Raw genomic sequence first — 23,458 nt, 5'->3', positions numbered from 1 at the left:
CAATACTCTGAGAAATGAACCAGTGAATGGTGGTTATCCGTCCTGAGTTTCAAATAGATGCATTGCATGACACATGTTTTCTGTCTTCAGAAAACAAGCTTGTGTATTAATATATATTAAGTTTCACTACTTGCAAGTATGCCACACTGTAAGCCCAACGAACAATCTAAAATTAGCTGTTAGCCAAATCTTCACACATTGAAAATTATCTAGGAAGTGCTAGAATCCAGCAATTAGATGTGATTCTGTAATTGGACTACGTTTATCCAGCAGGTTACGAAACTGTGATTGACATGTTTATATTCAACCATCATTTGAAAATCCATATTGAAATTAGGTCTCAAGTCAGCTGAGTAATAATCTTTTTTGGTTTTGTGGCGGTATTTGCAGTACTAAATTGTATCTATTTGAAATAGAGGAAACTGCGTTGTATGACTTTTTATGAAGAAAAGCAGATGGAATGTTTAATATAATAAGTACACCATGGAGTTCAGGAGAAACTTTCTTATATTCAGAGCATGGAACTTGTTATTACACAGGATGGGTGAGGTGACTAGCACAGATCTGTTGAAGGGGAGACTAGAACAACACAAGTGAGAAAGAGACAAAGATTCAGGGATAAGCCTTATTGAGAACATATATTTTAAGTTTTTCATTTTGCAGTTATCTAGAAGATGTGCAAGACCAGAAACCTGGATGTTTTTTTTCCCAGTAGGAGTTGTTTTTTTAACTACCAGATAACTATCTATTTTATATAAAGATGAGGAAAAGTGCACAAAGGTGTGATGTGGCTTCTCTGGATCATAAACACTAGTGCAAGCACAATTGGAGGTCATTCTGCCCATTGTGACTGATTTGGCTTTATGAAATTGCAATCAATCAATCCTACTGGGACAAGGAGAAAATTTAATAGAAACAGATCAGAGAACACAATTAAATAAAATCCAAGTGCTGGAGAAACTCAGTCTGACAGTATTTGTGACATGAGAAACACCTCTAAGTTGCTTAATTAGTGGTACTTTTGGACTGCAATTCAAAAGGTGGTTGACATTTTGAGTCCAAAATTACTCTTCATTGGACCTTTAGCTCATTGTACAATGTTTTGGATTGATAGCTCAGGCAGGTTCAACAGTATCGCCCACATTAGTCCTGAACAGTACTAGACATCGAACTGGAATAAAATAATGGCTTCTAAAACTAAAGTACATCTATAGAGCATAGAACATTACAGCACAGTACAAGCCCTTCGGCCCTCGATGTTGTGCCGACCCGTCATAGCAATCTCAAGCCCATCTAACCTACACTATTCCATGTACGCCCATATGCTTGTCCAATGACGACTTAAATGTACCTAAAGTTGGCGAATCTACTACCGTTGCAGGCAAAGCGTTCCATTCCCTTACTATTCTGAGTAAAGAAACTACCTCTGACATCTGTCCAAAATCTTTCACCCCTCAATTTAAAGCAAAGCCCCCTTTGTGCTCGCCGTCACCATCCTAGGAAAAAGGCTCTCCCTATCCACCCTATCTAACCCTCTGATTACTTTATATGTTTCAATTAAGTCACCTCTCAACCTTCTTCTCTCTAATGAAAACAGCCTCAAGTCCCTCAGCCTTCCCTTGTAAGACCTTCCCTCCATACCAGGCAACATCCTAGTAAATCTCCTCTGCACCCTTTCCAAAGCTTCCACATCCTTCTTATAATGTGGTGACCAGAACTGTACACAATATTCCAAGTGCGGCCGCACCAGAGTTTTGTACAGCTTCACCATAACCTCTTGGTTCCGGAACTTGATCCCTCTATTAATAAAAACTAAAACACCGTATGCCGCCTTAACAGCCCTCTCAACCTGGGTGGCAACTTTCAAGGATCTGTGTACATGGACACCAAGATCTCTCAGCTCATCTACACTACTAAGAATCTTACCATTAGCCCAGTACTTTGCCTTCCGGTTACTCCTACCAAAGTGCATCACTTCACACTTGTCTGCATTAAACTCCATTTGCCACCTCTCAGCCCAGCTCTGCAGCTTATTTATGTCTCTCTGCAACCTACAGCATCCTTCGTCACTGTCCACAACTCCACCGACCTTAGTGTCGTCTGCAAATTTACTAACCCATCCTTCTACGCCCTCATCCAGGTCATTTATAAAAATGACAAACATCAGTGGACCCAACACCGACCCTTGCGGTACACCACTAGTAACTGGTCTCCAGGATGAACATTTCCCATCAACTACCACCCTCTGTCTTCTTTCAGCAAGCCAATTTCCGATCCAAACTGCTATATCTCCCACAATTCCATTCCTCCGCATTTTGTACAACAGCCCACTGTGGGGAACCTTATCGAATGCCTTGCTGAAATCCATATACACGACATCAATCGGTTTACTCTCATCTACCTGTTTGGTCACCTTCTCAAAGAAGTCAATAAGTTTTGTGAGGCACGACTTTCCCTTCACAAAACTGTGCTGACTATCCCTAATCAATTTATTCTTTTCTAGATGATTATAAATCCTATCCCTTATAACCTTTTCCAACACTTTGCCAACAACTGAGGTAAGGCTCACTGGTCTATAATCACCAGGGTTGTCTGAACTCCCCTTCTTGAACAGGGGAACCACATTTGCTATCCTCCAGTCATCTGGCAGTATTCCTATAGACAATGACGAGTTAAAGATCAATGCCAAAGGCTGGGCAACCTCCTCCCTGGCTTCCCAGAGGATCCGAGGATAAATCCCATCCAGCCCAGGGGCCTTATCTGTCTTCACCCTCTGAAGGATTTCTAATACCTCTTCCTTGTGAACCTCAATCCCACCTAGTCTAGTAGCCCGTATCTCAGTATTCTCCTTGACAACATTGTCGTTTTCTAGAGTGAATACTGTTGAAAAATATTCATTTAGCGCTTCCCCTATCTCATCTGACTCCACACACAACTTACCACTACTATCCTTGATTGGGCCTAATCTTACTTTTGTCATTCTTTTATTCCTTAAATACCTATAGAAAGCCTTAGGGTTTACTCTGATCCTATTCGCCAACAACTTCTCATGTCTCCTCCTGGCTCTTCTGAGCTCTCTCTTTAGGGCTGGCTACCCCGTAGCCCTCAAGTGCCCTAACTGAGCCTTCACATCTCATCCTAACACAAGCCGCCTTCTTCCTCTTGAAGAGAGATTCCACCTCCTTCGTAAACCATGGCTCCTGCACTCTACAGCTTCCTCCCTGTCTGACAGGTTCATATTTATCTAGGACACACAGGAGCTTTTCCTTGAATAAGCTCCACATTTGTAATGTGCCCATCCCCTGCAGTTTCCTTCCCCATTCTATGCTCCCTAAATCTTGCCCAATCTCATCGTAATTGCCTTTCTGCCAGCTAGAACTCTTGCCCAGTGGTGTACACCTATCCGTTTCCATCACTAAAGTAAACATAACAGAATTGTGATCGCTATCACCAAAGTGCTCACCTACTTCCAAATCTAACACCTGGCCGGGCTCATTACCCAGTACCAAATTTAATGTGGCTTCGCCCCTTGTTGGCCTATCCACATACTGTGTCAGGAAGCCCTTCTGCACACGCTGGACAAAAACTGACCCATCTATACTACTCGAACTGTAGTGTCCCAGTCAATATCTGGAAAGTTGAAAGTACCCCATGACAACTACCCTGTGTCACTCACTCCTATTGAGAAACATCTTTGCTATCCTTTCCTTTACATATCTGGAACTATTTGGAGGCCTGTAGAAAACTCCCAACAGGGTGACCTCTCCTTTCCTGTTTCTAACTTCAGCCCATACTACCTCAGTTGACGAGTCCCCAAATATTCTTTCTACAACTATAATACTGTCCTTGACCAACAATGCCCTCCATCCCTTTTACCAACTTCTCTGTTCTTACTGAAGCATCTAAATCCCGGAACCTGCAACGACCATTCCTGTCCCTGCTCTATCCATGTCTCCGAAATGGCCACAACATCGAAGTCCCAGGTACTAACCCATGCTGCATGTTCACCCACCTTATTCCGGACACTCCTGGCATTGAAGTAGAGACACTTCAATCCAACTTCTTGCTCGCCAGTGCCATCTTGCGTCCCGAACCTTTATTTCGGACCATCCTACTCTCAACCTTTTCTGTAGTCGAACTACAATTTTGGTGTCCATCCCCCTGCTGAATTAGTTTAAACCCACCCGAACAGCCTTAGCAAATTTCTCCCCCAGGATATCGGTACCTGTCTGGTTCAGGTGAAGACCATCTTGCTTGTAGAGGTCCCACCTACCCCAGAAAGAGCCCCAATTATCCACGAATCCAAAATCCTCCCTCCTGCACCATCCCTGTAGCCACGTGTTCAACTTCTCTCCCTCCCTATTCCTTGCCTCACTAGCATGTGGCACAGTCAACAAACCATCGTCCTAGATCTACGCTTCCATCCTAGCTCCCTGAATTTCTGCCTTAAATCCCTGTCTCTCTTCCTACCTATGTCGTTGGTGCCAATGTGGACCACGACTTGGGGCTGCTCCCCCCCCCCCCCCCCCCCCCCCTTAAGGATCCCAAAAACACGATCCGAGACATCACTCACCCTGGCACCTGGGAGGCAACACCCAACCGTGAGTCTCTTTCGTCCCCACAGAACCTCCTATCTCTCTCCCTAACTATGGAGTCACCAATGACTACTGCTCTACTCCTCTTCCCCCTTCCCTTCTGAGCAGCAGGGACAGACTCTGTGCCATAGACCTGTGCCCCACTGCTTTCCCCTGGTAAGTCGTCCCCCCCCCCAAAAAAAAACAGTATCCAAAACGGTATACTTGTTGTTGAGGGGAATGGCCACGGGATCCCTGCACTGCCTGCCGGTTCCCTTTCCGTCCCCTGACCGTAACCCATCTGCCTTTTTCCTGTACTTGAGGAGTGACTACGTCTCTGTAACTCCTCTCAATAACCCCCTCTGCCTCCCGAATGATCTGAAGTTCATCCAGCTCCAGCTCCAGCTCCAGTTCCAGTTCCCTGACGCGGTTTTCAAGGAGCAGGAGTTGGGTGCACTTCCCGCAGATGTAGTCAACAGGGACACTAGTGGTGACCCTTACCTCCCACATTCTGCAGGAGGAACATTCAACTGCCCTGACCTCCATTCCCATTATTCTAAATTCCCAAAGAGACTGCTGAAAAATAAAGAATAAAAAATAAACTTGTTACCTTACCAATCAGGCACACAGAACCTTTCTTTATTGGTTAGAGGAGGAGGATGGGTGGGTGATACTACCCGGGTAGTGTTTCGGGCAACGCAACCACACAAATATATTACCTCACTCACTCACCAGTCCCGTGTCGGCTCCTGCTCACCGTCCCTCTGCCTATTCACGAGGTAAGCTTTTTAACGACTCAAAAACAGTGACTCACCGGCTTCCCGACAGGCCCCTGCTCCAAGCTCCCGCTCGCGCTGGCACAGTAAATGACAAACTGCAATGTAAAATTTTTTAAAACACATTTTTGTTATCTTGCGGACAGTTGTGTTCAGTTGTTTGAGTAAGTTGGTGATATTGTGCTAATAACCGCAGGTTAACTGAGATATTACGCTTTGGTTGAAACAAATGCAGCATCAAAACTTAATCACACATCCTTTATCTCTTTCTCACTTGTGGTCTTCTAGCCTCCCATTCATTACATATTTACTTTGCCCAGTATGTGCAATGTCAAGTTCTAACCACATTCTGAATTTAAAAAAAGTTTCTCCTGAACTCCATATTTTACTTGTTATGTTAATCTTCCTTTGTTATCCATGAACCTGAAACATGATAGGTTCAGGTGGCATAATAGTAATTGTTTGGAAAAGTATTTGATGCTGGCATAGTTATTCAAATACTGCTGCAATTTTTTAACTATCAGCTCAAAATGGAATTTAAAATGATACTACATACACAGGCCAGGTGAACTGTCACTCTTGAATTGTGCTAGAATCAGTGTGCCCATTGTCTTTAGTTCTTGCTACAAGCCTTATGGCATCTGACTTCACTCATCTCTCTAGCCGTTGTCCAGGATTGAGCCAGATCTCCCACAGTCTTGGCATTCTTATTTGACCCCACGCTGAGCTTTAGACCTGGTATCCTCTCCTCATGGTCTCCCTACTTCTACAGCTTTCATTTGTTTTGGCCATGACCTTGGCTCATCCTCAGCTGAATCTCTCATCCATTCCTTTGCTACCTGACAATTCTAATACTTTCCTGACTGGCCTCCCTCAGAGTATTCCCTGTAAACTGGCTTGTTCAAAATTATTCTGCCTGCATCTGCGCTTGCAGCAAGTCCCAGACATCTGTTGCCCTTGTATCTGTTGATCTATATTGATCCATCAGTTTCGCTCACTTTTTGAATTATCTTTGATTGGAAGAAACAAGTCTTTGAGGAATTCAATCTCTAACTTTCTTGAGACCTACAATTCTTTTGTTTCTCCAGTTCTTAGCCCTGTTTTAATCACTCTACCATAGATGCCTGCGCCTCTAGCTGTCTAAGCCTTGAGCTCAATTCTGTCCCTAAACCCTCTGTATTCCGCTTTAAAATGTTCCTTAAAACCTTGCTCCATGATTACCTATACTTTAATACGACTGGATATCTGTTGATATTGGATGCTGTATTAGTCAAGTGGGTTAGAACATAGAGCAGCTCAGAAATAGACCTTTCAGCCCACAATGTTCTGCTGAACATGATGCCAAACGAAACTAATCCCTTCTGTCTGCCGTTAGTCCACATCCCTCCGTTCCTGGTATATTCTGAATCTGCACAGCTAAGTCTTTATGGATCCCATGCATCTTAATCTTCTGGATGAGATCACCATGAGGGACCTTGTAGAAAGCCTTACTAAAATCCATGTCAACAACATCCACAACTCTACCCTCATTGGTGACTTTTTCAAAAAAATTCAATCAAGTTAGTAAGACATGACCTGCCATGCTGATTGTGTCCCTAGTCAGGCCATGCTTTTACAAATGTGCATAAATCCTATCCCTAAGAATTCTCTCCAATAGCTTCCCAGCCACTGATGTGAGACTCATCGATCAATAAAACAAAGAACAGGACAGCACAAGAAGAGGCCCTTTTGGCCCTCCAAGCCTGCACTGATACGTTTTGCCCTTCCACACTGAAACTGTTTTTACTTACAGGATTCATATCCCTTTTTACCCTTCCTACTCATGCATTTGTCCAGGTGTTTTCTGAATGCTGCTGTTGTCTGCTTCCACCACCACCTCCAAGCATTCATCATCCTTTTGTGTGAAAAATGTGCCTTACACAATTCCTTTAAACTCCCCCCAGACTATGAACCTGTGTCCCTAGTAATTTTCTTCATAGCTGTAATCACCCATACCCAGCAACATCTTGGTAAATCTTTTCTGTGCCCTCTCCAAAGCACCTGCATCCTTCTGGTAGTGTGGTAACCAGAACTGTATGCAATATTCCAATTGTGGCCTAACTGAAGTCCTGTAAAGCTGCAAGGTAACTTGCCTATCCTATAACCAGCCCCCTTCCAATGAAGGCAAGCATACCATAGGCCTTTTTTACCACCTTATCTACCAACTCTGCTGCCTTCAATGATGTGTGGACCTGCGCACCCAGATCCCTCTTATATATCAGTATTCCTAAGGGTTCTGCCATTCACTGTAATTTACACCTGTGCATGACCTTCCAAAATGTATCATCTGACATTTGTCCAGATTAAACTCCATTGACCGTTTTTCCACTCTTGCCTCCAACTGATCTGTATCCTCTGACAATCCTTGTTATCCACGATTTTACCAATCTATATATTGTGTACGAACTTAGTAATTAGACCAGCAGTGTTTTCCTCCAAATCGTTTATGTAGACCGTGAAAATCAGATGTCCCATCACTGATCCCTATGGAACATCACTAGTCCCAACCCTCCATTCTTAAAAAATATCCTTCCACTGTTACCCACTGTCTCATATGTGACTAAGTCAGTTCTGTATCCATCTTGCCAGCTTCCCCCCCGATACCATATGACCTCACCTTTTGTACTAGCTTCCTGGATGATCCCTATTTCCTTTCTTGAACAGAGAAACATTAGTTACTCACTAGTCCTCTGGAACCTTTGCAGTGGCTAACAAGGATACAAAGATGTTGGTCAAGGTCCCAGCCATCTCCTATCTTGCCTCTTTCAAAACCTGGGACTTATCCACCTTAATGTTCTTCAAGTGACCCAATGCCACTTCCTCCTTGATCTCAAAATGCCCTAGCCTTTTGGCATGCTCTGCATAAATCTTGCTGTCCTCCAAAACTTTGAGTGAATACCAGCGTAAAGTACTCATTTAGAATCTTGCCCATATCCTCTGCCTCCAAGCACAAGTTCCCTCATTTATCCTTGAATGGTCCTACCTTCTCCCCGGTTATCCTCTTATTTTTAATGTATGTATAGAATGTTTTGGGATTCTCTTTAACCCTAGTTGCCAAGGACATTTCATAGCCCCTTCTTGCACTCCTAATTCTCTGCTTGAGTTCTTTCCTGCTTTCTTTACATTCCTCATGGCCTGGTCTGATTTTGAACTTGCTAAACTTTACATGTGCTCATTTTCTTTTCCTTTTGATCCGCTTGGGAACCCTGCAGCCCAATGGTATCAATGTGGACTTCACAAGCTTCAAAATCTCCCACTCCTCCACCGCATCCCAAAACCAGCCCAGCTCATCCCCGCCTCCCTAACCTGTTCTTCCTTTCACCTATTCCCCCCCCTCCCACCTCCTAACCTCCTCCTGGACATGTCCGTCCTCCCCGGACTGACCTATCCCCTCCCCACCTCCCCACCTATACTCTCCTCTCCACCTATCTTCTCCTGTATCCATCTTCAGTCCGCCTCCCCCTCTGTCCCTATTTATTTCAGAACCCTCTCCCCAACCCCCTCTCTGAAGGGTCTAGGCCTGAAGCGTCAGCTTTTGTGCTCCTATGATGCTGCTTGGCCTGCTGTGTTCACCCAGCTTCACACTGTTATCTTGGATTCTGCAGCATCTGCAGTTCCCATTATCTCTGATCATAAATTTACAGTCTCCCTTGTTTTCCCAGGGTCCCTTGCCTTGCCATCCTTGTCCTTTCCCCGTAGTGGAACATGCTGGTCCCAAATTCTGATCAGCAGGTCTTTGAACAATTCCCACATAGCCCCTGTCTGATACTGATGTAATTTGCCTCCCCCAATTTAGTACCTTCCCACTAGGTTCTGACTTATCCTTATTCATAGCTATCTTAAAACTTAAGGAGTTGTGTTCACGGTTTCCAAAATGCTCTCCCACTGAAAGGTCAGTCACCTGGCCAGGCCCATTAGCCTTAGAACAAGTATGGTCCTTCCTGTGGCTTGTCTATCCACATACTGTAGCCAGAAGCTGTCTTGGATGCACTTGACAAATTCTACCCCGTCTAAGCTTAAGTGAGTCCCAGTCAATATTGGGAAAGTTAAAGGCACTCACTATGGCAACCCTATTGTTATTACATCTTTCCATAATGTGCCTGTGTATTTGTTCCTCAGTGTTTAGGTGGCTATTGCGGGTTCAATAGTATAATCCTATCAGAATGATTGAAGCTATCTTATTTTTGAGCTCTACCCCTGTAATCAGGTGAAAAAAAACCCAAAAGAAATGCGTATGCTGTAAATCAGGAACAAAAACAAATTTGCTGGAAAAGCTCAGCAGATCTGGCAGCATCTGTGGAGGAGAAAACAGTTAACGTTTTGGGTCCGGTGACCCTTCCTCAGAACGGTTCTGAGGAAGAGTCACCGGACCTGAAACGTTAACTCTGTTTTCACCTCAGTAGGTGAGCCTGTTTGATTCTGGGTGGTTTCAGATGTCTTGAGTGATACTAGAGCTACACTCATCTGGGCAAATGAAGCGTATTCCATCATTTATTCAATTAATACCTTTTTGATGGTGAACATGCTTTGGAGAGCATTATGCTTGATGAATTGCTCTGTCAACTTGTTCTGCCTCCTTCAGTGTGCATGCACAACCGTGTCCGTGTGCTGCTCCATCACTTTTAGAATTATACCCTTGAAAAATACTGCAAATTGAGTAATTTAGATGCGTCCTCTGTTGTAACATGAGAAACATAACTGTTGACTTGAGCGTATGAAGTTTCGATGGACTGTAATGACATCTGTTTTCAGGTGCTTGTTTATGTGGGGGAAATAAATGCTCGCTAGGATCCTGAGCAACTCTAATGCTGTGAAATTGCTGGCCATCTGCTTACCAGGTAAATTATCCAAGGCCTGAAAATAAGCAATAAGCAATAATCAATCTGTCACTGAGACTTGGTTGCCAGTACATTCACAGTTCAATGGTTTCAGTGACACAGCAGGGAAAACTTTCTTGCATTATCCAGTGATCCATGATATGTCTTTGTGTGTGAGTGCACAAAGAGATTGAGCATTGTGGATGTGACACCCCGTATGAACATCTGCTCTGCAACCACTTGCTGTTGAGTTTTCCACCTGAAATGAAGCCACTTGGTTTAGAAATTGGAGGCTAATCAAGTCCTGATGTGCATCTCCCTAAATAGGTATCCTGCAGTGAAGAAAGTAAGACTGTGAATTAAAATAAAAACACAGCTGGATGGTGCTGTGATGCAACCTTTGTGAAGAATTGCACGCAATATTGATAAACCCTCTTGTGCGTCGTCGTTGTGTGCAGGCACATGTCTGCTTGTTTGGGGAAGGGTGGGAGAGGAAGGTCAGTATAAGAGTTCATTAATGGCCAAAAAAGCAGCCCTCCTCACTTCTCTTGTTAGGGACATGAATAGCCAAGAGTCAAATGTCTATACCTCTGAGCAATCAGTTCAATTACACAGTTTCCTGCCTCATCGCATGTTGCCCCTGTTAGTGTTGATGTTTATCTTCTATTGTAGCTCGCGTTCCCACTTTGTTCTTGTTTCCTTTTTTTTCTGATTTATTTCACTCACCTATTCAGTTGAATGTTCAATGCCCAGATAGCTTCTGCCTTGGCCACTAACCTCGTAACTAACTTATGCAGCCGTCTAAGTCAGTGCATAGTTTCAATTGTGGCCTCTCGTTCTAACCCCTTAACTACTGGAATCAACCTGCTTCTACCTATCCAGGTACAAGTTGGGGTAATTAAGCTCCTCCAGTCTGTACTGCTACTCCTTTCTGTCCATTATTGGAATAGCAAGGTCAGTATCATTGCTAATTTCTGCTTTTGAAAAGTTGATAATGAGCCACCACTGCCTGCTTGAACTGTTGATCAGGTTTATTTGATTCTGGTTTTGAGGAAACAGCTATCGGGTGGGCTGTTAGTGAGATGGGGGTATCTTATGGAGCAAACATCTTGTGAACAGTTGCTTCCTGACATCCCTCCTGAATGACCTAACTTTAATTTTTAAGATATGCCCCCTTGTTCTGGACTTTGCCAATGATTTGTTTGATTTGGCTTTGGCTGTATTTCCACAGCAACATATTGTGTATGTGTCTTTGAACAATGTTTTCTTCTAAGTTTAAAGTTTAAGCATGTAAATCAGGTCATTAAATAGAAAATATGACATGGAAGTAGTCTTTGGCTGACAAATCATTTATCCTTAACTTAGCTATTTAACATGCTTTCCTTCTGAACACTTGCCTAATCTACACTTAAATATTGACATGGTTACAGCTTCAGACACCAACTCCAGCATTGCACGTCCTGACAGTTCTCTGATCAAATTGGTAACCGGTATAAATGAATACAAGAAACTTTAAAGTGGGAAGTTTTTGAATGAAGGGAAACCTGTAAATGCTTGAAGGGGTGTAAATGATAAGAAATAGTTGGGGATTCTTCCAAAGAGCTGCAGCACAGAGCTGTTGAACTGAACGGTGTTTGGTCACGCAACATTCCTTGATCCTCTAAACAGTACTGAGTACTTTACTAGTACCTTTGCAGACCAGTAACCTTTACTTCATGTTTTTCAACGTTTTGGAAAATCTTATTTTGAAAAGAGTAATTCTGTCCCTTTCAAAGCATGCATTGATTGGAGGTGGCCAATTACTGTTCTCACTTCTGTTTTCTCTAGGAAGAAAGAATCTGCCACAACGAAAAAGGACCGTGTAACTCACTGCCTGACTATATGTGAAAACATTGTTGCACAGTCGCTTAGGTAAATTAATTGCATTTTAACATTTGTTGAATTTTTGCTTGAGGTTACTCACTTGCTCTCTTCAAATGGGATGATAGTAATTGCCTGTGAATTTTGAAATGACCCACCAAACTTGATAATACTGGAGCATTCTTGTGTGAATCTTGAAGTAAATATCCTATTCCACTGAAATCTGCAGAGTCTGGTTTTGCTGAGGAAAAAAGAGTCAATAAGGAGACATGATGGATATTCTGTCATAGGGAAGGTAACTACCTCGCGGTATTATTACTGGACTGTTAATCCAGAAGTTTAGGCAGTATTTTTGAGACCCATGTTTGAATTCTGCTATGGCAGATGGTAGATATTGAATTTGTATTGAAAAAAGATTCTGGAGGTTCTTTTAATGGAGGACTGATGGTAATGTTAATTAAAAGGGATGATAGAATAAGTCCAGGGAGCATTTACCCAGTTATTTTTGCATCAATCACTTATTTAAATGTCTAACGTACATAAGCACAGGATAGAACATTCATCCCCTCAAGCCTATTCTGCCATTCAGTGAGATCATGACTGATTGTGGCCTAACTCCATATATCTGCTTTGTGCCTGTATCTCTTAATACCTTGCTTAATATCACAGATGAGCAACTATATGTTGAAAATTTGATATAGTCAGCCCAGATTTCAGAACTGAACGTGTTTTGAGTAATGCTACTGAATTATCGGAAGAAATGACATTTGGATTTTCACAATGACTTCATGATCCAATATTCCTTTTACTAAGGTGCGAGCAAATGGAGTTTTCAGATAGATAGCAGAATAAATAGTAACTTTGCTTTTAAAAAAAAAACAGAAAACACAGAATCACAGCTGTGTTGTGATGCACAAGGAGACCATTCAGCCATAATGTTTGCACTGATTCTCCAAATGAGCTTGATGACTTTGTATTATCCTGTTCCTAAGCTGATTTTGTGTATGGTTTGTTTGTTTGTTTGTGTGTGTGTGTTTTTAGATAATCATCAATGCCCTCTTGAATCTGTCTCTTCCAAGGAATGCATTCCACAGTCGTCTTCTCAAATCACATTTGCCACTTTTGTCAATTGCATTAAATCTGTACCCTCTCATTTTTGATTCCTGACTCTTACGAGACTGTGTGCATTCAGTGGCTTAATATTCCGATTGGAAAAGGTGGGCAGTGGTGTTTCACTGGAAAAGGTGGGCACTGGTGTTTCACGTCACTGAACTTGGGGCTCAGAATAAGATGTCAAAATTTGCAGGTGAATTTGAGGTATGACAATGGAAGTAATACTAAAATTTGATTTTATTTTTTAAAAGTGCACAGTTGCCAAATAATTTCCTTTATGAAAAGTGGGATGGTTTTTACCAAATACAACAGTTGCAGTTCATGATCTTCAAGGGATGTCAAATTAGACGGAGCTACAATTTTACAGCTCTGTGATGTGACGAATGAGATGTTGTGATATTCCAGCTTGTCTAAAAGTGGTCCTTTTTTTTAGTCTGACATTAGTTCAGAACCACAGAGATAATGAGAACTGCAGATGCTGGAGAATCTGAGATAACAAAGTGTGGAGCTGGATGAACACAGCAGGCCAAGCAGCATGGCTTTTGTGCTCCTAAGATGCTGCTTGGCCTGCTGTGTTCATCCAGCTCCACACTTTGTTATCTTAGCTCAGAACCACTGTGTTCAGACACTTGTCAAATGTAGGTCAGTATGAGCAATCTTATACATGGCTGCCTCTTTTTCCTTAATGCTGTAATCTCCTAACTTTACAGCCATCGGAGAGTCCTGTATACCTCCAATTCTGACTGACTATGCATCCTCAAATTTAGTTTGTTTTGCCATTGTCTTCAGCTTCCCTCATGCTATCCTCTGGAATTCTATCTCTGAATCCACTTTTTGTTCTTCCTCTTGTTAATCTTTAATGACATTTCTTCAAACTTTCCTTGAGCATGGATTGTCCTTATTTAAAGTTGATTGGTGTCATAGTTTGTTTGCTTTCATTAGCATTGTGTGTCTTTATTTTATTTCATTCTGTTGAAGGAACTTAGGAATATTGTTTACTCTTCTCTCCTATGGCTAGAGAACAGCTGGGGCAAAATGATTTGCAGAGCTGAATTTATGGACAAATGCAAACATTTTTACCCAGCAATCCCTACTTGCATTTCTTTTTTCAGAAACTCACCAGAATTTCAGAAGCTTTTGGGGATTGCTATGGAAATGTTTCTGCTGTGCTGTGATGACGCAGAGTCTGATGTCCGAATGGTCGCAGATGAATGCTTAAATAAAATTATTAAGGTAAGTTAGATATCTCGACCAGAGCAGTATCCCATTAGTTTGTCTCTGTCAAGCAGAAGACTTCAACATGAATTTGATTGTGTTCCTGTACTTGCACAAGGAAGAGGACCAAGTAACAGAAATCCAAATTCACAGCACTGACATCCCTGAGTTAAGTGGTGATGTCCGTCAAAAATGGCCCAAAGCAAAGAAAGTTTGACAGCAAAATGGAGGTTTCCCAGCTTGGATTTTAACAAATCTACCCACTGCTATGATACTGATTTGTTTGTGCACAGTAATAAGAAAATGAATCGTTTCTATTGTTTGGCAACCTAACAGTCTGCTTTCAGAACCTATATATTGAACAAGGTAGTGGGATGGTTAGTGAGTTTACACCTGTGATGTATGTTGCAGCGGGTATCGTCCAGGACAGTATGTCCTTTATTGAAATTGACAACCAAGATACATGGTCCAAGTGTCCTGTCTAAGGCCTCAACTTTGTAGAGACTGAAAGAGAAAATTGCCTCAATTGCATAATCATGACTCCAATCCAGGGGTTTGTAAAAGGCTAAGGATTTTAGGAAGAAGGCAAAATTGAAGAAATCTGGGGACAAATAAATTAGATAGGTATTCACAAGCATGAAGGGCATGGGGTGGAGCAAAAGAAGTAATGAGCATGGAAAATTATACTTCAAAGCCTTATTTTATATATGAACAAGGTGTAATAGTATGTTCTTCATCTTGTCAAATGGCAAGGTGGAGCCAACAAGATTATACCTGATCTGCTTGTGTTTCAGATTCCACATTCCCACTTACCTTGATTTTTATTTTCCTAGCGACAATATACGTATGTATTAAAATAATTCAATAACCCTGCTTCCAGTACCTTCTGAGATAGAAGGTCTTTGAGAGATTTTCTTGCCCTCATTTCTGTCCTAAAAAGTTGATCACTAATTTTTAAACAGTGCCCCTTAGTCTCGACTCACCCAAAGAGGGAATATCCTTTCCACATCAACCTCGTCAAGACCATTCAGGATCTTGTACTCTTTAGTCATTCTCTTTTTTTTTTCCCCTTTTATTCATTCACGGGATGAGGCGAGGCAGCATTTATTGCCCATCCCTAAATACCCAGAGGGCAGTTAAGAGTCAACCACAGTGCTGTATGTCTGGAGACACATTTAGCTAAACCAGGTAAAGGATGGCAGTTCCCTTCCCTAAAGGACATTAGTGAACCAGATAGTGTTTTTTTTTTCCCACCAATTGGCAATGGATTCATGGTCATCATTAGATTCATAATTCCAGATATTTATTGAATTCGAGTCTGCCATGTCAAGATTTGAACCAGGGTCCCCATAACGTTATCTGGGTCTCGGGATTAACAGTCCAGCAATAATACCATTAGGCCATCACCTCCCCATTTCTAAACTCGAGTGAAAACAAGCCTAGCCTGTTTAGCCTTTGCTCATAAGACTATCCACTCATTCCAGTTATTTATCTAGTAAACCTCCTTTGAACCCTCTCCAACACATTTATGTTCTTTTCAATAAAGAGATCAAAACTGAACACAGTACATCAGCTATAGTCTTAACAATGCTGTATATTACTGATGCTAATATGTTGAAATTTGTTTCCTGCCATGTGAAATTATGCCAAGTGGAAATTATTGAAATATATGTGAATGATTCATGACCCTTTTTTTTTTGTTTTAGCAGGCCTTAACTGACTCAAATCTGCCTCGGTTACAACTAGAATTGTATAAAGAAATTAAAAAGGTTAGTAAATGATTAGAGGAATGTTTCCAGTAAATGCATCTAAGAAATAATTACATGCAGCAAGCTTTTGGTGAGTTTGCTGTAATTATGTATTGTCTCTGGGATGTTTTTAAATTGGGCTTCACAAAGATAGTTTTGGGAGTGGAATGCATAGTCAGATTTTAAAGAAGTTTGAATATCTGTGTTTTAATTACTATTTAGTGCATCTTTGTGATTTATAGAGCTGACGAGGGTCTAGACCTGAAAGTCAGCTTTTGTGCTCCTGAGATGCTGCTGGGCCTGCTGTGTTCATCCAGCTCCACACTTTGTTATCTCGCACTCTCTTGTGTGAGTATTGGTCTTAGTGTAAGTGTTAAGCTCTTGCCATCCATGCTTGTTTGCATTTGAACATTAACAAATGTTGCAGATGGCGTGATACAAGGTGTGTGATTTATATATGTTAATTTTTTAAAGTTGGGATTTTAACCTGGTGGCATATAGGTGTTGGTTTTAATTTTGTGAAAAAGGTTTACAAGTTAATTAGTTCAGTCTTTCTGCAACCATGATTTAAGATTGGTGTGTGTCAGAGAGCAAGTCTGCAAGAATCCTGGACTATTTATGTTGTGTCGGTTTATAGCAAGAGAGAAAACATTTAAGCCATTAACTTGTCAAAGTCTCAGATGAGTATTTTTTCTCGATAGTTTTAAAAATACCTTTTTGTGGGGTTGGGGGGGTGGTTTGCATGTTGCCTGATTAGTGTTGTCTCTTCTAGAAAAGGATGTGATTTGGAGCAGTTAAGTGTTTCAGTTTGTGTAAGCCTCCAGATGAGGAGAATTTGGTTAGAAACCTGCACTGGTTATTACAACACTGAGGACGTCTGAGCTGAATTGTGTACGTTTGCAATGGAGGAAACATTGCAGCTCACAGAATAGGAATTGAGAAGAAGTAGTTCAGTCAAACTGCCATTTTGATAGGGAATGAAAATTTCCCTGGATTTGAGTTAACTGTAAAGTGCTGTTTGTTTTGAAATCTTTCAAACTGTTTATATTTACACAGCCTAGTTTATCTTTTTTTAAAATTTGTTCTGTGCAAAAGAATTTTATTCAGAACAAATCTGCAACTGCTTGTTCTAATGTTTCAGTGAAACATAATGTTAAATTTATAGTTTGTGTTTACTAATTTATTGAGCCAGATCTCTTTCCAGGATTTAACTTGTCCGATAGTAAGGTCAGCTAGGATTATGACAGCATTTGCCCTAATACACAGCTGGAAATATTTAGAGGTGTTGTTTGACTGTATTAGGATTCCTCAGGTACTGAGTTAAAATGATTTGGGTGTATTCGTTACCGATATGGTTAAATTTAACTCCTATTGTTACGGAGTGAAATTGGAACACATATATGCTATATAGTTTAAAGCTGAGTAGCATTGAAATTGAGATGGTGGGGATTTGGAACAATTTTATTGGGCAAGTTGAGATGATGCTGTCTTGATAGATGCTGAATTGAATAATAGGAATAATGTATTGTAACTGTATTTTCCAGTTAGTTCATGAGCTATGATGTATTTGGCATCTCCAAGCTCTTGTAATTTGGAGTTCAAAATAAAATTATTACCCGTGAATGATGTTAGTTGGGCTAGTACTTGAGAAAGCCAGTTAGGAACTTGGAGCATCCTAGAGCACCTTATTCAGCAGAAGTACTTTTTGTTCATTATAATGTGGGAAATGCAGCAGCCAATTTGAACACAGTAAACTCTTTTGAGCAGCAGTTAGAGAGTGGGAAAGCAGATAATCTGTTTTAATGACATTCATTGAGAGATGGTTATTTGCCTAAGCTGAAATAACTCCCCTGTTCCTCTGTAAAATAATACTGTCAAATCCAGTAGGCCTACCTGAGCAAATAGGTGGGGCATCTGTTTAGTCTCGTATCTGAAAGGTGGTAACTCTGATAGTGTGGTAAATTTCTCAGCACTGCCTGGGAAAATTGCCTAGATTATTTTCTTGTGCGCAGAGCTCAAGGTTAATAATATATGGTGACTGCACTTTCTAGTTAATTTATATGATATACTTATCTGGGCTCCTCAAAAGTTTTTGTAGTTGGAAATGTATTCTGGGATATTAACATTGGCCTGGCCAGTACCAAAAAGGAAGCATTCGGAGTCAAGCCAGGGTGCTGCCCACTAAACCATAGAGGATATATGCCCTTCCATAGTTATCTTCCAGAAGATGATAGTGGGTCACATTCTTAACTGCTACAGCCTGTTTGATAATGGTGCTTCCATATTGTGTTCAGTACAGGTTTCAGAATTTAAACCCTGTGATTACGAAATATTGGTGATGTACATTTGGCAGAATGGTGGGGAACTTAGAAATGGGAATTTCTCTTGGTACCCTGGCTACTGGTCTTTTCGATGGTTGCGTTTTCTGTTTTGGGAGGGGATTTGTTTTCTGTTTCCAACATGCAATCATGTGTTGCTTGAGCAACTATTCTTTTTCCCTTCGTTGCACAGAATGGCCCACCAAGGAGTTTACGGGCTGCACTTTGGCGGTTTGCTGAGCTGGCTCACCTTGTCCGTCCGCAGAAGTGTAGGTCAGTTCCGTGTGTGTATATTTCATTTAGTTGGTTTCTGCTGTCTTCAGACTAGAAGACTATTCCAGATCACTACTGCCTTTCTGTTAAATCAAACTTAATTTGGGTGTTTTTAAAATGTTTAGTTTATTTAGCATGAGATGATCATTCCATTAGGCTGAACACGTGACTGATTGTTAGGGTGAGCAAACTGAATTTTATTATCTGGAAACCTACAATACCTGAAATTCAAGTCTGTCCATCAATTTAGCACTTATTTACAGTCGAATTCAACATCTCCAAACTAACTTGTAAACTCAAATGTTTAAAGCATCCATAGTGTGGTGCAAAATTGTTCATGAAAACAAGTACAGTGATTAACTTCAAGCCTTTGTGAGCACATATTTTATCCCAATCCATCCATTGTTAATCCTTAAGATCTATGAGGGCTCTGTTCCTGAAAATGAAGAACTGCCACAACATCTAGTCAGTAGAAAGGCGAAGCTGAGGTTTTTTATATAGTACTTTTAGTACTTTGTGTTGTCTTCCCTCTTCTTTGAATTTTTCAATGGAATTCCTTGTTTTCATTTGGTGCCTACTGCAGCATGGCAGCTGGGGTTAAGAAGGGTCACAGAATGTCAGCTCTCATTCATCCACTTCATGCTGTTGTATATGAGAGCCCCTCTGTATTTTCCTATGTTTATTATCACGCCAAACTCTGATGTTTGTGCAAGGCACCGGGCCTAACTAGGTAACCAAATAGGCCAGACCATTTTGAATGTCAAAGCGTGAGTATTTTCTTCTGAACATCGTCTTGAAGATGCTGTATGATAAATGTTACTGCTTAATGTCAAAGAAATTGCAGAAAACTGTTTAATTGTCTAGGTATATATTCTAGAGCTGGTAAGTTTTAAAATCTGATATATTAGGACTCCTCAATAGTTTCATACTGTCTGCAGTGATTACAGTTGCTTTCTTTCCCCAACCCCTCTTCCCATTCTCATCTAGGCCATACCTTGTGAACCTTCTTCCCTGTCTGGCTCGGATCAGCAAGCGGTCAGAAGAATCAGTGCAGGAGACACTTGCTACTGCTGTGCCAAAGATCATGATGGCTCTGGGAAACTTTGCAAATGATAGTGAAATCAAGGTATTTTGCTTGGTCACTTTGTAGAGAAAACACTGTTTAGTTATTTTACTGTATATGCATACAGCACTTCACTGAATGTGTTAAACAGAGGGAATTCCACTGAGTTATGATGGATCGCTAACTCTTGGGTCTCTATTAAAACAGGGTTTGCTGGGATTTAATTAGTTAACTCAACTTAAATAGTTTCGCACCAGTAACTTGTACAGACAATTTAAGTGGTTTGGTGATTCTCAATCCCACCTATTATGTACCCTGTTGCCTCTTTGCTTGCTGACAATCTATCCAGTTATGCCTTGAAATAATTCAATGATTCTGCTTCCACTGCCTTTTGAGGGAGAGAATTCCAAAAATTTCTAACCGTATGAGAAAAAACATGTTGCCTCATCTCTGTCTTAAATGGTAGCCACCTTAAATTTCTTCCACAAATTTAATAAAGCCACTTTACATCTATACTGTTAGGCCCCATCAGGAAGTGAGTGTGAAGGGCTATTTTTAATGCTAGAATTAAATCAAATCTTACTGTCCTCATCTCCAATGGATAAAAGTCTAGCCTCCAATGTTTCCTTCAAAGATAACTTCTGCATTCCAAATGTTAGTGTTGTAAACCTTTGTCGGAACTGTTTTTGAATGGATTTGCATCCTCCCTTAACTTGGGAGACCAGTACTCCTGATGTGATTTCACCAATAACCTGAAAAAAATTTTCCTTCTTTTGTGTTCAATTCTGCTTGCAGTTATCAACAACATTCTATTAAGTTTCATGTTACTTGCTGTATCTGGATAATAATCTTTTCCGATTCATGTATTTGGATTCTGAGATGCCTCTGCATCTCAAAAGCCTTGATGTCGCCATTTAGATAATATGCTTCATACCTAAGTGGGCAATTTCACGTTTCTCCCCCCAAATACTCCATTTGCCAGATCTTTGCCCACATACTTAGACACATCTAAATGCCTTTGTAGCCTCATGCCTTTGTTCTGCTATTTGATAAGATCGTGAATAACCTGACAATGATTAATTCTGCTTTCCTGCCTTTCTCCCACATCCCTTCACATTCACTTGATGATCAAAAAATTATCTTAACTTGCCCTTGAATATATTCCATGACCCAGTCTCTCCTGCCTGCTGGGTGAGAGAATTCCATAGAAAAATGACCACTGAGAGAAGAAGGTGGTCCTCTATTGGAAAATGGTGCCTCCTTAAATTGTATCTCCTGGATTGAGCCTGCTTTGCTAACTAACATAATTATAGCTGATCTGGCTAAGATTTCAACTCGACTTTCCTACCTGCCCCATGTTTAATGTATAACTCCCTTGTCTGTCAAAAATCCACCTAACTCTGCCTTAAATGCATTCAGTGACCTAAACTTCACTTTTTTGGGAGAAATGCTTAACTGATATTAACAATCCTGTCAAAAATGTTTGTCCTGTCTCTGCGTTTGAAAGTTGACCTCAAGCCATTAATTGTTCGGCTAGCTTTAATCTTCATGCATGCCGCGCACGCCGCCCGCACGCACACTTCAGAGCAATATTCTCGTGGCATTTCCCATCAAGTCCTCCCACGGTCTTACAAGTTTCATAAGATCTCTTATAAATTCTAATGGGTAAAACCCCAACGTGCTCAACGTTTCCTCATAAGAAGAGCCCTCATTCCCAGGTATCTGTTAAATGAATCTTCTCTGAACTGATCTAACGTAATTTTAGCCACCTTCAATTCAGGAGACCAAACTGTACACTGTGCTTCAGATGAGGTTTCTCCAACGCAGTGTACAACTGTAGCAAAACATCTGTGTTTATATTCTGTTCCCCATGCAATAAATGACATTCCATTTCCCTTCCTAATCATTTTCTGTACCAACATACTAACCTAACAATTCATGTATCAGGACCTCCAAGTTCCTCTTTCGCACTGAGTTCTGTGCTCTTGCACTCTTGGTACTGCTTTTCTGTTCTTTCTGTTAATGGACAATTTCATTTTTCCCACATTAGACACTATTTCTCAAATATTTTCCTACTTTTTAAACTGTCTTGTATCCTTTCCCATACTCTTCATGTCCTCTTCAACTTATTTGTCTACCTAACCTATTGTCGTTGGCAACTTTAGCTATCATATTCCGTCTCTTTATCCATCTCACTGAGAGGGCTTGTAAATAATTGAGGCTAGAACTGATCCTGTTGGAATTCACTAGTTACTGGCCAATCCTGAAAAAGACCCATTTATCACTGTTGTCTGTTGTCAGAATAGAATCCCTACAGTGTGGAAGCAGGCCCTTCAGCCCAGCAAGTCCACAACGACTATCACAGCATCCCACCCAGACCCATCCCCCTATAACATCCCTAGTCTACACATCCCTGGACAGTACGGGCAACCTAACGTGGCCCATCTACTTCGCCTGCATTTTGAACTGTGGGAGAAAACTGGAGGAAATCCCCGCGCACATTGTCTGAGCGAAGTTTACACATTCTCCCAATCGCCAGAGGGTAGAATCGAATCCAGGTCCCTGATGCTGTTAGGCAACAGTGCTAACCACTGAGCCACTATGCTGCCCCAATATGGTAGTTGAGGGAAGTTTTAAACAAGGAATGGTGGACGTAAAGCAGAGGCACCACTAGGATTTGAATCCAGGATCTTCTGTTTACTAGGTGGGCGCATTGACAATCTAAATCCTGGCACCGAGGCTTCCTGTCAGCTAACCAATACTCTATCCATGCCAGTATTTCACACCATATATTCTTATATAGATAATGTTTGATATGGTAACCTAGCTCATTTTTTGGCAATACAGTAGACCATATTTGCTGGTTCTCCTTTATCCACTTGTCCTTTTTTTAAAAAAAGCTCAAGTAAGTACTGTTTCCCTCACGTAAAGCGATCTTGACTCTACCTGATCGCATTACAATTTTTGAAATATGTTTCTAGAACCTTCTCAGTAATGGAATCTAGCAACTTCCTGATGACAGATGTTAAGCTAACTAACTAGGCATACAGTTTCCTGCATTTTGTTCCCCTCCTTTCTTGAACAAAGTGTTACATTCTCTTCCAATCCCCTGGTACTCATATGCAATCCTAAGAATTATGGAAAACTATAACTAAGAAAATGCTATCTTTTGCAGTCACTTCCCTTCAATGCAGGTTATTTCCCATCCACTTGAATGTGCTCCCTCTCTCCGCTTGCTTGCTTGGTCTCCACCCTTCTGGCAAAAACGAATAATACATGGATGCTGACCTTCTGGATCCTAATAATTGCCTCTTTCTCAACAACACCCTCCTGTCTCTGACCATTGTCTAAATCTGAAATACCTAGCCTGAAGGAATAAATGTCTCCTGGAACAAATGCCCAGGTAACTTGTCCCTTTCTTGATGCTTCAGAGTCTGAATCTTGGACTCCAGCTTTAATAACTCTAAACTTCAGTTTATCTACATCTGATACTTGGTGCAGATGTGATTTCCCTGGATCTCTCAGGTGTCTGTCACCTCCCACCTGCCATAACTACAACATGCCACCTTTTGAGTTTAAAATATAGCAATTAACTGTGTAGTATTATGGCGTTTAGCTAGTTAATGCTTGTAAATGTAAACGAATACTTGCATCTTTCCGCT

At 41.2% G+C, this 23,458-nt stretch overlaps 1 protein-coding gene across 4 annotated transcripts in view; it reads left to right on the top strand.

Moving 5' to 3' along the window:
- htt (huntingtin) overlaps window positions 1-23,458 on the top strand; it is a 238,331-nt gene that overhangs the window by 6,923 nt on the left and 207,950 nt on the right. For 2 of the 4 annotated variants that reach the window (XM_059644891.1, XM_059644889.1), the window contains exons 2-6: window positions 12,034-12,117; window positions 14,292-14,412; window positions 16,104-16,163; window positions 18,654-18,733; window positions 19,721-19,859. In XM_059644891.1, coding sequence (XP_059500874.1) covers window positions 12,034-12,117; window positions 14,292-14,412; window positions 16,104-16,163; window positions 18,654-18,733; window positions 19,721-19,859 — 484 coding nt within the window. Of the gene's footprint in view, window positions 1-12,033; window positions 12,118-14,291; window positions 14,413-16,100; window positions 16,164-18,653; window positions 18,734-19,720; window positions 19,860-23,458 lie in introns of all 4 variants that reach the window. The other 2 variants (XM_059644890.1, XM_059644888.1) reach the window with 1 other exon arrangement.

Source organism: Stegostoma tigrinum, chromosome 3, assembly GCF_030684315.1.
Source record: "Stegostoma tigrinum isolate sSteTig4 chromosome 3, sSteTig4.hap1, whole genome shotgun sequence".
NCBI lineage: Eukaryota > Metazoa > Chordata > Chondrichthyes > Orectolobiformes > Stegostomatidae > Stegostoma > Stegostoma tigrinum.
The sequence above is the reverse complement of the archived record's forward strand: the minus strand, read 5'-3'. Positions and strand labels throughout refer to the sequence as shown.